Source organism: Heliangelus exortis, chromosome 1, assembly GCF_036169615.1.
Source record: "Heliangelus exortis chromosome 1, bHelExo1.hap1, whole genome shotgun sequence".
NCBI classification, from domain to species: Eukaryota; Metazoa; Chordata; class Aves; order Apodiformes; family Trochilidae; genus Heliangelus; species Heliangelus exortis.
In genome coordinates, this window is record NC_092422.1 from 137,702,725 (window position 1) to 137,719,208 (window position 16,484).

The 16,484-nt window shown below is 36.6% G+C and overlaps 1 protein-coding gene across 3 annotated transcripts in view; it reads right to left on the reverse strand.

Moving 5' to 3' along the window:
• Positions 1–735: 735 nt before the first annotated feature.
• Positions 736–16,484, reverse strand: part of MTPN (myotrophin) — a 35,831-nt gene continuing 20,082 nt past the window's right edge. For 2 of the 3 annotated variants that reach the window (XM_071726994.1, XM_071727003.1), the window contains 3 exons: positions 14,196–14,309; positions 12,949–13,032; positions 736–3,083 (listed from right to left, as the gene is read on the reverse strand). In XM_071726994.1, coding sequence (XP_071583095.1) covers positions 2,997–3,083; positions 12,949–13,032; positions 14,196–14,309 — 285 coding nt within the window. In that variant the 3' untranslated portion in view covers positions 736–2,996. The remainder of the gene's footprint in view (positions 3,084–12,948; positions 13,033–14,195; positions 14,310–16,484) is intronic. The other variant, XM_071727009.1, reaches the window with a different exon arrangement.

Consider the following 16,484-nt stretch of genomic DNA (forward strand, 5'->3'; position numbering starts at 1 on the left):
GACTTGAGTTTATTTTAGGTCAAGGGATTGAGTTTTGGAACCTGCAGCTTCGAGACAACTGGAACAAATTTTTTAAAACGAGTTTTACATTTGATAGGTGAATTGAGACATGCAGACTATTGTGGTTTTGGCACTGTCCTTCCTCTCAACTTTAATGATCATGAAATGAACCTCAGTGCATGAAAATGAAAGCGTCTACTCTTAATTGGGAAATGTTACAATAACATGCAAAACAGGAACTCACTGCAAAGTGCAAAAGAATCCTGTACTCTGTAGCAGCCTGCAGTACCCTGAAAAGAGAGATATTTAGGACACAGGACAATGGAGTGGGCTTTCCAATACCAGCTGTTATTTCTCTAAATAACTAGTTCAATTTCCTTGATGCAGTAAAGAAGGTAAATCATTTTCGTCTTCACAGGCAATGAGAGAAGCACTCCTGTATCTCTAGACTCTTAGATTTTAACATGAATAAGAGACCTTTTAAGCAGGAAATGCAGAGTACAAGACTACAGAATTAATCAAAACCTCTTAAGAGGATGTAATTAAAAACAAAACAAAACACACCTTTATGTATTTACTTCTCAAAGCAGCTTTCATTCCACATTTAAGTCTTAAAAGTATGTGAATATTTTAATCACGGCACATGTGAGCTGGAGCTTAGAGGCTTTCCAGGCAAAAAAAAGGCTGTAGCCAGAGAATAAAACACAGGAGAAGAAGGGGAAATAAAACTCCACATTCTCATATCGCACAATTCAAGTTTATTCCATTCATTCTTGCAACACAAACTTAAAAATACAGTATCATTTAGCATTCTGATGTCTATGAACCATGATAATGATGAAACCAACTGTGTCAAAACAGTCAACAATGGTGAAAAGAGAAAGTCAAATATCAAAATGCACAGAGCACTAATTTTCTTCCATCACTGTGTAGAAACATGATTGCTTATCCATTTACAAAATATAATTAAGACAAGTTTGTTTTGAAATTTTGCATGCAACACTGCAATTGCTTGACCTAGGACACTCCACTCTTACCAGCCTCTTCTACAAATAGTTCAACATTATGTTCAAGGATAAAGTTCCATTTAATTATCGTACTCCTTTTCCCACTTGCTCCCCCTTTAGAAAAGGGAGCAGTGTACATGATCCAAAATATACTTCAGGTTATAACTTATTCAGCACAAATTTCAAAGGAAAAATTTAAGAACAAGGTGGATTTCAAGGTATATGTAATTCCATCCTGACAACGTATTTAAAGTTTGTTTATAGAATGTAAAATAATTTAAAGTTGGTATTTTCATCTAGTTAGGACCTACTTAAAGATATAGCCAGCTGCCTATCATTTTTTTCCACAATACCACTAACCAGAAGGAAACATACAAACAAGCCCCATTTCTAGAAAATCAGAAAAGCATAAGCTTTTATTATTACTTTTTAAATCCTGGGCAAAGTGATGAATCACCTCTTATGTAGTGCAAGAAAGTATTTCTTCTTTATGAGCCAAACATTAAATGCCATCTTTAAACTATCTCAAAAGGCAGCTTGGGTATGTATTACAGCCAAATTACCACTTGTCTCACTGAAGTTTGTTTGCATGTTTTTTTTCTTAAGTCAAGTAAGAAAAAATAAGGTGTCTACATAATTGTAGAAAAAGGGAGGCAAAATTGCCTCAGTGAATAACCAGAAGAGTTAGCACAAAGAAGTTTCTTTACTATGATAATGCTTGCTTAAATGAGAGTTGAAAGGAAGGGCAGGAAAGAATGCAGAGGGTGAAAAAAAAAAATACAAAACCCAACTGAAAATGCTATGGCCAGACAACTCAACACTAACCAACACAAAAAAACCCCAAAACGTGAATAATCAGGTTTTCCACATAAAAACAGATTGCAGTTTTCTAGACTAGTATTTTAAGAGCTAAGGATTTAATAGCATAATGTGGAGGCTATTATATGCCAAAGATGGTAACTTTTGTAGCTGAATAAAGAGTTAAATCTATAGTCTGTCTTCACACTATTACAGTGACATGACAGTCCAGCACTGATCAGAGAAAAGATTGAAGAGTTCTGTTTAAATAGTCATTACAATACACTGTTCACTAAACGTGCTTGTTCTTTTATCATCAGCTCATCAATTGATTAATCACTGATTTCCAACCCTTTTGATCTTCCTTGCCACAAGTAGCAAAGGGTAACTGCACTGTACAGTTTACGGTCAGAGTTGATTGTTTTCTTCATCACTTTACTTATGAGATGTATACTTGTAGATCAGTTCTGCTCTTATTTTGCAGTCTAAATACAGACTATAAAAGCTGGGATATAAAAACCTCAAATTCAAGCATCCAAAAGTACCTTGGCAGATATTCCGGAGTGTAAAACCACCGTGCCTCAATTGATCTTTCCTGGTTTACTCAAGAGGCAGAAAAACATTAGTGTGACATCCAATTAGTCAATATAAAGAACTGCTCCAATAACTAGTATCAAAAGTTCTCAAAACTGCAATGTAAGCTTTAGGCAGAAGAAGAAGAAAGCTACCCACTGAGAGAGAAGAGAGAAAAGCAACCCAGTCACCTACATTGCTACACTTCAGATTATGGTAGACACTATTAGCATGGGACTATTGTCTCCTTCATAATTAGTTTCAGGTACATAGCACAGTACTTCCATCTAAAGGAATCTTTCAACAAAAATCTCAGTACTAATGTAGGAGGTTTACAAGCCAAAAATTCAGTATCATGGTCTGTCTTCCTTCTTCCATTTTCACTAGAAATGGGAAGAGATTGTGCAGTGAAAAGAAGTCCTAGAGGGACACTGTTCATGATCGTTCTCAATCCTCTCCAAACAGATTATCTTCAATACAAGCCCCTAACTAGTCTGATTCATAAAGAATTTCCCTCCCCCCAAAGTATTTAGCTGAAGAAGCTGGAAGATGCAAAGAGTGACAGACAGGCAGCAGTGTGAGGCCACAGGAGAGACATTTAAGTTATCAGTCCATCCGTCACTGAAGAAGAGTTTTGATTGCCTGGTTGTCAGTGGCTTCAAAGGCAGTTAGTCCATCTGGGCCTTTCACAGTCTTATCAGCACCCTGTGAAGACATGGAGAAGGGCTGTCAATTCATAAAGCAGGCTGTATTAGCATCAGGTGTCTCACAACAGTCACTTACCTTCCATAATGCTATTGATTACATAAAGATATTTCAGGCAATTGATTTTTTTCATTTGGAAACCAAGCAGGCAAGATTTATGTACAAAACTACTTGGCATGAAGCTTATCTATGTGTCAAAATTTACTTTGGACCTGGAGAAGTCTCATAGCATTTGTCACACATCAAGTTCTGAGATCAACAAATTACCAATTACTTTTGGAAAGAAACAGAAGGATTTTTTTCTTGTTTGTTTCCAGCAACTACTCATACGAACAGAAGAATTCAGTATTACACATTTCCATGAAATCTACATGTAACAAGCTTTTTCACCTGCTAAATTAAACAGGTAACCTCTGGAGGAGCTCACTTACTAAGAAATTATACTATTTTCTCTATCATCAAACACTACATCCATCTAGAATTGCACTTCCCCCCCATTTTGAAAAAAAAAACAACCCAACCCTATTTAGACATAGAAAGAAAGCCCAAACCATTCCAAGTCTAAAACTGATCAGGTTTGTTTTGATTTAGGCATGTCCAGCTAGAACAAAACTAAACATGACAGGGAGGTAACAAGAGGATGGCTAGAGTATAACAGAAATGCACCAACTAGACAAACTGAAGAATAAGCACAATACAGCCTCAGTGCCAGAATCATGGAAGGAGTGAAAAAGAGAAGCAGAGAGTAATAAATCAGTCAGCTTTGTTTTGAGTACTGTGTAGTCATACACCTAAAAGTGAAAAAACAGCCAGAATTGTAAATCAGGTAGTTAAATAAATGGATTAGAATTATTAGAGAACACTGGATTCACAACAGAGATCAAGAAAGATGCTTCCTGAAAATAAGTTAGATTTCAGAACACCTTTGGATGAGAAGATGTGCAAGTGTCACCTTTGAGCAGTTGTATTTGGCTTAACCAAGTGACAGGAAAAAAACCTGTGTGGGTTGTAAAAGCATGTACTGAAGAGGTTTGTCTTTATTTTTTCATATAAAATCTCAATTGAATAAGAATGAATCTCTTCTCAACTACATTATGTGGAAGGGCACAGATTAATAGTAAAGGGCATCCAATAGTTTTCTAAGAACAGAATATCAAGAGCTTCTTTACTGATAAAAGATTATACCCCAAATCCTACTAAACCTCCATACATGATACCACACAACTCTCAGCACACTATGCTTCCTATTGTAGCAATCCAATAAACTGGGTCTGATAATACTATGATTAGTACTACTTTCCATAACATAAAATAGTTCCATCTTTGAAACTTCTACTCTCCTTACTTGCAAATATTCCACCTGCCATTCTAAAAGGATGGCTTTAAATTGTTTTCTAAGGCAGCAGTGCCCATTCAGTGCTTCGCTAGCCAAACCCATCCTATTGCAGCTGTTGATCATTTTGGAAGCTCCTCGAGGCTCTCTGTTCAAGACATGAGCTGAACAGACTGTTTTATTTGGTGGCAGACAGCTGTGGAGGGGCAGAAGCCTGTCTCCCCACTTGGGAAATTAAATTTGTCTGAGAACTCCAAAAAATAATTCAGAGAATGACACTTAAAATGATAATTTCTTCCACAAAGTTCACTTCCTCCAGTACTTTTGAGGCAGAAGAATGCAAGCATTCATTTTGTGCATACACAAATTCACTCCACTGACAGGGGGAATCATAACATTCATTAATATCCTTGGTGCAAACAGTATGCAGGATGCTGCAGTACCACTGTTCTGCTGGGAATGACCAAGAGTTCAAGCAGTTTGTTCCCAAGAAATGATTAGTTGGCCATTGCAAAACACACACTTAGGATGAAACCACTGAAACCCACTGCTAGTGAAACATTTATATTTCCCCCTAAACTGCCCCCAAGACATTTAACAGGTATTCAACAGTTATTATCTTAGCTCTGGGAGAAAAGAAGAGTTTTTACAGGTGTTGATCATTTTCACTGCTTAGATAGCACTCCCTGATCAGAGTCCATGTGGAAATCAAAAGGGCTTCAAAACTGCTCTTTGATGTTATGCTCAAAAAACCCTGAAGGAATTTAGACTTGAAGAAAAATGGAACTATGCAGTAACTGACCTACCATCATTCATCCTGAAACATAAAGAACTTCTAAAGGTCTCCACCACTGTATCAGACTTTAGACTGTAAAAGATATAACTGTTAACTGAAGTAATTTTAAAGTATAAAGAGAACTTTTAGTTTAGACATGGGACTGCTTTCACCCTCACACATATTTGTACTTCAGAAAAGTTAGACTCCCAAGACCTGGCTTTCTAAACCAGCTTCACTGAATGTAGGATAAGAGGGTCATGGCAACCTAAGGAGGACACTGTTTAATAAAATGTGCTAATAAATTAGGAAAATGGCCTCTTAGCTAGATAGAAAGATTCTTGCCTGCTTTCACTAGAATGAGAGGAAATAATAAAGGTCACGCTAAGAGGACTTCAATTTTCAGACATACAACACTGCCTAAAAGCAAGTTTAATAAAAAATGCATAGAAATAAAACTATTCCACAGTATTGTCCATTTCCCCAAATTAAAAACTATTAAAATTTTATGTTTGTGTTACATTCTTTTCTTAAAATACACACACAAATACATATAAACTTTTTCTTTGGCAGGGTAATAACAAACAGGAACATTTGCCCTCTTAAGCCACTAGGAAAAGTACAGATGTTAAACATAGTCCAAAGTCAGCAAACTGCTACTGGGGTACAGATGTGGTTCAGGAAAACTGTGAAGAAAGCAGATTTAGGCAAAGAGGAGCTGTCACCAAACGCTGTGGAACTGGGGACACTTAATGAAGCTGGTACAAGACTGGCTTATATGGCAAGCAGCAAACTTCCAGAACTAGTCACCAGATGAAATTATGGAATCACAGAATCATCAAGGTTGGAAAAGACCTGATTCTGTGACCTCTAAGATCATTGAGTCCAACTGTCCACCCTACAAACCCTAACCAGTAAACCATCTGCTGTAGCTCTTCATCTACCAGTCTTTTGAACACCTCCCTGGGCAGCCTGCTCCAAAGCCTCTCCACTCTTTTTGTCAAGTTTTTCCTAATATCTGACCTGAAGCTACCCTGGCAGAACTTTCCCCCATTTTCTCTTGTCCTTTCACTGGTCACCAGAAAGAAAAGGCCAGAATCTGTCTGACAACGAGGTCTCCCCTCAGCCTCCTCCAAGCTTAACAGCTTCAGTTCCCTCAGCTTGTCTCCAGATCCCTACTCAGCTTGGTTGCCCAAGCTGCCTATGGAGGCAGATGTCAACTTCACTGTTAGAAGAGAAAAAAAAGGTGCTAAGGTGCCAAACTCAGTAGGTTATTTCTTGTCACATGTATTTAGTAAAAAACAGAGATAGCACGTTAGATATTTTGCAAAAAGCATAATTATTTTTAAAGATGAAAAAATGTAGGATTTGCCATATGCTTTGTGACAAGTCTCATCTTCCTTTAGAAACATTTAAGAGTTTCTCTATTGTAACATGAAATTGTCTTTTCTTACACTTAAAACGCCACAACATTTTACATTACAAAATCAAATGTAATATTTTTTAAGAAAAACATTAAACAATTTTAATTTTATACATATATATCTCCTATTTTTCAAATAGGTATTCCTTAAACATGCTATCCCTGCAAAAACTGAAAGCAAACTGAAGTACAGCGGCTGATGTTCCTTTTGTCCAGTTGAGAGTACTCATTATTTTATCTGTTATTTTGTTTTTCAGAAGGCTGGTACATAACAAGCAAAATAAAACCCTGATATTTTGCAAGACAATTCAGTTTTGACTTTATCAAAAGCTACCAAAATTAATTGCTGCCATAAGAGTAGAGTATCTTCCAATATTATGTTATTTAAAGTTATTAATTGTACTGAAAAGGAAGAAGTGAAAAAAAATGAACAAGATAGGACACCTCTGCTACACTTCGAGGTCACACCATGCTGTAAACTACTACTTAAAATTGCAAAGGCTATTTCAAGATGCCTCCTATTCCTAGAAAAATATTTTAAAATTAATTAAAAAATTAACTACTATTGATGTAGTTGTAAAACAAGCCTTGCCTTTAATCTTCAGCCAAGCTCTTTAGACTATAGTTTTTGAGGCATTACATCCAGTCAGAGCAAAACAACATTTTCAACCGAAATCCAGGTGCTGATAGAACAGTTTTAGGTATCAGTCTGCAAACCTCTGTAGGTCTCTTTGTAGCCTCTTTGGGATGGCTACAGTGTGATACTCCACACATTTTCATAAATCTAAAAGATACATTACGAATTCACAAAACTGTTTCAAGACTATATACTAAGTAATGGTTGATAGTTTAAAAAGAAGGGGTTATAAAAAAAGGATAGTTTTGTAGGAAGAGGCATACCATTTACTAAATACATTCTGTCAAAATTATGACAGTAATTGACTGTGGGAGAATGCTATGATTGTTTCAAGCTCTGTTGTTGTGCTAACTTAAATTGTAGTTTCCACTATTAAATTTTTGAAACTTTAGGTTTGTTACAGTGTAAGAAATCCAACTGAGCACTGTCAATTACAAAATAAAAATTGAACATGGCATCAGGATGTTCTCACTGAAATGCTTATTTCAGAAGAAAGTGTGTAAACACAGGCCATTTTTGAGAAACTACCTCTTGAACAGTGCAGTGTGCCTACCCTTAATGCTATGTGCTTACCAGTAAACCTATATAGTCACAGTAAATATGAGGGCAAAGTCATATATAACTAGTCAACTTTTTTTAAAAAAAAAAATGAAACCTGGTTTATTTATGCAAATTACCCATATGTTGGTTTTATCTGTTTTTTTCAGACTGAAATTTCTGAACTTGAATAATGCAAATCGTAGTAACATGTGAAGCTACAATTCAAAGTACCTTAACCATAAAACCATGATTCAACAATATATTTTTGCTATGCTTCATGAATGGGGAAAAAAATAAAATATTGGAGGTTAAATCCACACAAACATTACAATAGGTGAAAATTTGAAATAAAAACTAAATCCCCAAACCTAAAACATTTTCAGCAACTTAAATACTGAACAACAGATTTACCAGAGTGAAAGCAGCATTAGAGCCATTTGATTTCTCAAGCTGCAAAATTACTGCTTAAACCTGATGGAGTACTCATTTTCAAGCATTAATGAATATTAAAAATACATTTCAAATATCTCCTGTAAAACCACCAGGAAATTCCATCAACTGATTCTTCTTCTCAGTACATAATTCACCATTTTTGATGAATGTACTTCCCAAGGTCAAACCAAGTATTTTGGGATTACCTGCCTTTCACAGAAGATCACATTTCAAACACTACTGAAAGGGGTTCTAAGAAGAAACTTGGATATAAATTGCTTGGTGTAGGGAGTTCTTAATACCTCTCCAGAGACAGCAGTTTGAAAAGCTAGAATAAGTGTTAAAAACCACAAGATTAAAGAAGGATCTCTCCTGCAGTTTTCATAAAACTTCAATTTTAGTATTTAGATCTAGCGGATCACCAGGTAGGCTAGAAAATGTTAACTATGTCATAATTTGGAGCCAAGGTTGACTCAAGACAGAATATGATGCATTCTTAGGGGGTAGTTGGAGAAGAGCAGTTACAGTTCCCTGCAACTGCACAAGGGAGTGCAGCATGTTATACTTTCTTTTGGCAGGCCTAATATTCCAGACATTTACCAAAAAAACCCCTTCTCACTGAGCATGAAGATACAGACCTTTTTACAACCATCTATTTCATTCCACTTCTCACCTCTTAAAAAGCCTCATTCTACTTAGAATTATGGGAGAATGATTTTTTTCCAAAGGTCAGAGCCATTATTATCATTCCAAATCTTCAAGAACAAGTAAGTCTATCATCCACTACAACAGCAGCATTCTTAAAAATAATTCAAAGATAACCTCTTGGGGTCCCTTCCAGAATTCTTAGAAATTACTTAATTTGCATGTTAATCGTAGTTCAATTTTCATCAACATACCTGCAAATTCTGCAGAATAAAGTAGTAAGTTCTGCTTTTTAGACAGAGGGCTTGTCCAAGGTAGCAACCAGCCATGGTGCTTCAGGGAGCTCTTGACAGTTTGAAACATCTCTCTCCCTCCACCATCTTCACATAAAACTTCACACACAGACAGTTCCCTGAGGAAGCCTGCTTCTTCAGAAGCTGTGAACCCATTTGATTCTGGTGCATTGCTAACCCCAGTGAACATGAGCTGGTGAGCTGGTTGGGGCTATAGCAAGAATGGCTGGGAGCACTACTTAGAACTGGCTTTCTACTAGTTCTCAGAAGGGTCTAGGAAAACTCTGCTGCAACCAACTCACCACAGGACAACTTGTCATCAGATACTTCCACACCACTGACTTTCTACAGATGGTGTTCATGCAGTACTATAAACAGAACCTTGTTCAATGCCATGAACAGAACCATGTTCAGTACTTTTGAACTGTACCTGGGGAAGAAGGCCACTCTGCTTACAGTGCTCTGATTTTTGCGAGGAAACTGTATAACTAGGGGAATTAAAAAATGGTTCATACTGCTTGTAACTTCTGCTAGCTGATTAATCTCATGCCTTTGCTTTGCTTGGCCATTAGAGGTGTCCACCTTTCTCTGCAACTGTCTTTGGTTATCTCACCATGGTTTAAAGGCCAATAAATCAAAAGTGAGAAAAGAAAAATTCATAATAAGACAAAGGCAACTCAACCAACAGTGACATATTTCCTAAAAGTGATGTTAAACAAATGCAATTATCAAATATCCAGAACCATTTTTTTAAAAGTGGTTTTAAGCAAATGCAATTCAAAACCACTCAAAAACATTTTCTAAAAGTAATGGTAAAGAAATGCAATTAAAGCAACATCATAACACCTCGTTTTTAAAATTGATGTTTGGGACTGCGGCCTGAAATGAGCTGTTTGTAGTGCATTGGAGTTGCCTTTATTTCACTGTTAATTTTTCATGCTACAAATGGTGTGACTCGCATGTTTGAACTCCTCTATATGGTCACGTAGTTTCCTTGCAAAAATCAGAGTAGTATGAGCAGAGCTGCCTTATCCCTGAGGTTCTGTTCAAAGGTGCTGAACAGGCCCGACCTGCTTATAGGCACATAGGTGTCACAGAGGAGAGTCTGTGGCAGAGAAGTGCCCAGCAGCCAGCTGGCAAGGTACAGTTGGGCCTTTCTATATGTTGAAAAGGGTGATAAGGAAAAGAACTAGAACTATTTCAAGTCATCCTAGACCCTGTGCCTACCTTGGAAATTTTCCCCCAACTTACCAGTAAAAGAGGACAAAGTTTGACACATCACATCCAGTGGATAAACTCCATTCCAACGGATTACTAAAAGCTCTGTAGCCCACCTGTCATAACTATATACTTAAAATCTAATCTCTAATTCTTTCTTGTTATCACCCTAAATATTTCACATTTCAAATGCAGATCTGTAGAAAGTTACCACAGGTTCTGGAGAACCTCTGAAGAGGGGAATGAAGATGGTGAAGAGTTTAGAGAATAAGTGTTAGAAGTAGTGGGAAGAGCCAGTAGAGATCAATACCTGACTCTGAGCTTGGTGTCACTGTCAAGATTTCAGATTTTTGAGCTTGGTGTCACTGTCAAGATTTCAGATTTTTGAGCTTGGGTCAGTTTACATGGCACAAGGCCTGCTGGCAACAGATGGGGTACATGTGTCTCAACTGGGAAAAAAGGATTTTTAGGACTTCTTCCCTTGTAAAGGTGGTGGAATCAATAGCCCAAATGAAGTGCACCTACATCATTTCACACAGCATGGGCAACAAACTGGAGGTGCTGGAAGCAGGAAAGCTGTGATTTAGTTGCCATCACTGAAATGTGGTGGGATGACTCATACAGCTGGAGAGCTGCCCTGGATGGCAACAAACTCTTCAAAATAGATGAGCAAGGAAGGAGAGGCAGTGGGGTGGCTCTGTGTTAGGAAGTGTTTTGATTGTCTAGACCTTAATGTTGGTAAAGATAGTGTTGAGTGAAAAGGATTACCCATTATGAGATTTCTCCCATCTGCTTATAGAATATTTCATCTGCCTCTTCATCCTGGTTGAGTGGTCTGTGACCATGTCTTGATGTCCTTTCCCCTGATTCTTACCCATAAACACTGACATGAGACATTCAATAATGGTCCTCCATTTGGAGCTACAATAAAATACATTCCAGTCCAAAAGTAATGAAGAACACTAAGCAATCAGAGTTAAAGTCAGTAATTTTTCAAACCTTCAAATAAGGGTTGAACTACCTGATCTCCAAATCTGTATCAAAAAACATATGGAATCAGACTATGTCACAAGCAAGGTGTGAAAATAGATGTTCAAATAAGGGTCATAAGATAACCGTATTAAGAGAAAGAACAAATTCTTAATATAACATCTGTCTCAAAAAGAAGATGATGAGCAAAGTTCCAACAGCTAGTCCATGTGAATGGTAGCAAGCAGATATGGTACAACTTTTAGCTCTGAATGAAGTCTGAAAATAATACAAGATTTCCCAAAGTATCCAGGTTGCAGTAATATATTTTCTAACCTCATGCCCTAGTCCAAGTTCACTTTCTTATAGCATTCTGCACATCTTTGTAATACTGCCTCATTTTTATGACTGTTGAGCTTAACCAATTACATTCAAATTCTATTTAATAAAAATATAAATTCATTTTCAGAAGGTGTTTGAAAAATAGGTGGTTCAGGAAGAACTTCAGTGCCCTTACTGACAGCAACTATAATAAATGCACAGTCCTTACCAGTTGTGAGACAATTCATGTGTGAACTCAAGTTTTGAGGCCTCTTATGTGAGCAACTTATTTAGAACAGAGAAATATTTAGAACTTCAAAACAGAGATGGAAAGAAATAAAACATATGATAAAGGATACCTTTTTTGTGACTTGTATATAATGATCCTAAATGAAGGATCAGTCTTCATAACAAATTTAATCAAATCATATGCACCATTTGAATCCTAAATTAATAGTCACAGCATTTCTTTACAGAAAGGCATAACATTAGACAGGATCAGAGAAGTGATACAAAGTGAAATTCAAGCAACAGTAAAACCATTTTACCTTGGAAGTGGCACATGAAAACATCACACAGCATGAAAACCTTTGGCCAAATGATTTAATTGGGTTCATATACTGAAAATGCAGTTAACCTCCTCTTGTTACAGTAAGTGAAGTGTAACAAGGAGCACATATGAATGGAGACAAAATGTTGCTTGAATTAAATTCTGCTTTGTAAAATGAATCACCTTTGTAACATGAATCAAAGAGAGAACAGAAACAGATTAACCTTCTTCTCCCCATGACAAAATTTACAAGATCTGTAAGAGAAAGCTTGTCTTCCTACTTTTACTTGCATCCCCGCTGCCAGCCCAGATGGGATTTCAGTCATCTGGCAAAACCAGAGGAAAACCACACCTCTGAGCAACTTCACAGTGGAGATTCCATCACAGAAAACACTTAAGCAGCTGCCAAAGTTAAATCCCACTCCACCCTGTCTGCTAAAGGAATGGGATGGTTTTTTTTTTTCTTGCCTGATTTGCTGTTAATTGTTCTCTAGTTGGAGCTCATGGTACTTTCAGTGGTCACTTTTACTTTTGCTACACTGCAAAAGTCCTGTAACTTTGTCCTTCAACAATGTTCTCCATAATTAGAGTACCCTTTCTGGCTTAGCATCAAAGACAGCATTTGTTTGATATTCTGTTGATTTGTTATCTTGAGCATCTTGTAAAAAAAAAAAGTCATAGTAATATACTTTGCTAACGGATAACTTGTTCTAAACATTTGTATCTCACCTTTGACAGAAGCAATTTCACACAGGAAACATGGCCCTCATAGACTGCTGATAGGAGTGGTGTGATATTATGTTTGTCTGGAGCCTGTAAATTGAGACACAGTTATTTGAAGCACTATTTCACACAGTGTTAAGAGCTTTCTCCTTTTTTATTATTATTTTTATTTTTTTATTTATTTTGCAACGGTAGGAATTTCAGAAGGTAGGAATTTCAGAGTATTCAGAAATGTATTCCTTCATATTTTTTTAATCTTCTTTTTAAAAAGAAAAGTCATTGTTTAAAAAACAGTCAGGCTACTGTTCAGCAAGGAATTTTTTCCATGAGAATTTCAGGTATCCAAAGTATTTTTTAAGCCAATGATAGAAAATGTCAGATTTCAGCTGACATATTTTGAGCAGTTTAAAAACACTACTCCTGATTCTCCTATTTTACAGCCAGCCTGAGTTCAGAAACCAGTTTTGTCTGAAACACTGTTTGGGCTGTCTTCTCCTATCTAAACTATAGCACTGGAAAGAATAAGAAACTGAGCCACTGAAACGTGTTTTTTCCCTCCTTTCCAGTTAGGAGAGCTGATGAAAAGAGAATCTTTCCAGACACCAAAGGAAGAAAACCTAATCCATTTTGTTAAGGACTGACTTTAAGACAAGTATTCTAATGCACATCCTTTGGGGGTATATGGTAAAGTATTAAAAAACTTTACTTTATGGAAAACTAAGATATTTTGAAGTGCCAAAACAACCCACCAAGTCTTCATGACAAAAGCCATGCATGTTAAGCTACAGTGAAATGACTACATTTGTACAAGTAAGAATGTCTCAAAAAAACCAAACCAAACCAAACCAACAAAAAAAGAGATGCATACCAAATCAAATAGATCCTGCCCTGGCCAAAGATGCATTTCACTGTCTTCCGAAGTGCCTTCCAACAAATGTAATATGTATCTCATGCAAACTTCATTTAGATGCAATTACTGGACTTTTCTAATCATGGTCAAATTAAATTTAAACTTTTTATAGCTACAAACAGCTTCCTTCCATTACTGTGCTCAAAAGAATACAAATATTTAATAAACACAATTTGAAGCTTCTAAGAGATCACCTCTCAAATATTTTTAAATACATCAAATTGCTGAGTCTTTTAGTAACCATTTAGCACTTAAACCAATCCTGTGTGTGCGTATATCAGGGGAATGGGAAAGGGGGGATAGGGGAAGACCCTAACATCTGTTTGCAAATGGGTATACATACATTAATATCAGCTCCTTTCAATAGCAGAAATTCCAGAATCTCAAGCTGTCCACAATCTGCTGCATAGTGAAGAGGCTTCCTTCCACCTTCAAGTGTCCGGTTGACATCTTCACCCTTCAATGCAAACATAAGCCAGGGAGCAAAATTTTAGAGCTAACACACAACAGCATGAAAAATAAAATTCAACACAGTCAAATACATTGAAGAATGTTCCATCTAAGTCATTGCACAGAAAAAAAAAAAACAAAAAACAAAGAAAATTAATTTGCTCAATTCCCTTTCCCTCAGCTATGCATTTAAGACTTCAAGACAACTGTGATTCCTCCATCCACACCGTGTCTCAAATGTAGTGAGTACCAAAGTGCACCAGGTAACTCATGTGATTTTGCTTTTTTTTTGTTGTTGTTGTTTTTTGTTAATCACTAAAGCTTATAGAAAATGCTCACATATTGCCTCATTTTGGTTCTCCTTCTCCCCAAATGGGACCCTACATATCTGGCTACTCTAATCTACTTTACCTGCTTCTACACAAATTGAAAATTTGCACACTGAGAAACCTGATGTATAGAAACAAGTCAGCACCATAACCACAAGCAGATACAGAACATCCATAATTTAAAACCCAATTATTAAACTGTCATTCTGTTATATAAATAACACCTGCCAATTTTACTTGACACAAAAACATCTGAAGACAGTCAACAGAATCAGGACACAGGAAATTGTATTCTAACACCACTCATAATAGTGGCTTGGGACATCTCTTAAGGCGTAAACAAATTTTAATTTAGTGAGTGCCTAATCAGCTTTGTTTCTTCACCTTGGGTTGTGCAGCTAAGGATAAACTGATTTGCTGCACTTCAGTAATGACAAGTAGTTACTGGAAAACAAGTACTGACAAGCTATGTGTTAAGAGACGTGTTTCTACAAGCAAGTAATGTTAGTATTTTAGGAAGCATTTATATTTAGCATAATGTCTGAAGTCCTGCACCTCCACAGAAAACCAAAATATTTTCATCTGCAGCACCAATTCATACTTCCACACAAGGCCCCCATAGTTGTCTCACTTCTGCCCCAGTCTCTAGAAAATTCACAGACTAGAGAGATTGACAAATGTTTTTCCAGCCATCACCTCCCTTCTAAAAGAAGAAGGCTGTCAGGAGAAAATCTTATTTTGCATTTGATGTTCTATATTACCAGAGTTTTATACTGCTGGAGTTATATAATGCTCATCTTATAACAAGATGAGCTCAGAATTCTCCTTTCCTATTAACAGAATATACAATTCTCCTCATAATATACTCTACTGGAAGTCAAAGGAAAACAAGAGTGCGACACTTTAGTTGTTTAACTAAAACACTCTACATTCTGTAGTCTCAGAAGTCAGGACCTGGTTCTCATACTAATGAAGGTTCTGGCTTCAAAGCAGCAGCAAGTAGAACAATTTAAAAAATATCCACAAGTGCTGTTATTACCCCTGAAATACAGCTATGGCTTCTGAAGCATGTTGGAAATCAGGAAAAAGAGACAATTTTCCTCTTAACTATGATTTTCAGACAACAATAAATTGTACTTCTAAACAAAGTCCATCACAGCTTTAGCCACATGGTCTTATCAATACTATACAACAGAATGTGACTAACTGAACGTGTAGCTCTTTGTTTACCAGTAAAGTTGCTGCAGATACTCTTGTTCAATACAAAATGTTGGTGAGGATACTAAAAAAAAAAAAAAAAAAAAATCCAGAACATGGTACTCCAACAGCACATAGACACATTGGTCTGAAAAGTACATAAGGAAGCAGCATATACTTAGCTTATCTAGAAAGTTAAGCTCTACCCCATGCTCTTATTTGCACCTTGCTCCTTCCCATCAATTTTAAAATTAGCATTTAAGCAACACATGATATTTGCAGATACAATATTTAGGATTGGGATGCATACGTTTAGGAAGCCAAGCATGTAAGAGCCATACAATTGCTACCCCCAAAAAGGCTTTAAGAACACATGTAATGTCTGATATATGCTGAGACTTGATAAGCAAAGGGGTAAAGGAGAAGCACAAGCAAGGCAACTCCCAGGATACTACACAGTAAAGTTTCAGAGTTCACATTCAAAAAAGAAATTCAAAATCATTATGTCTTAAGACAGTCCATCAAAGTTTCTTTTCTAAGCTTATAAATATTATTGGGCTCACTGGCTTACACTAAAAGATTTTTCATCTTTTATTTTTTAATCTTTTTAAAGACTATACCATAGATCTCTCTGTTCTCTCCTAAACTGGTTGTGG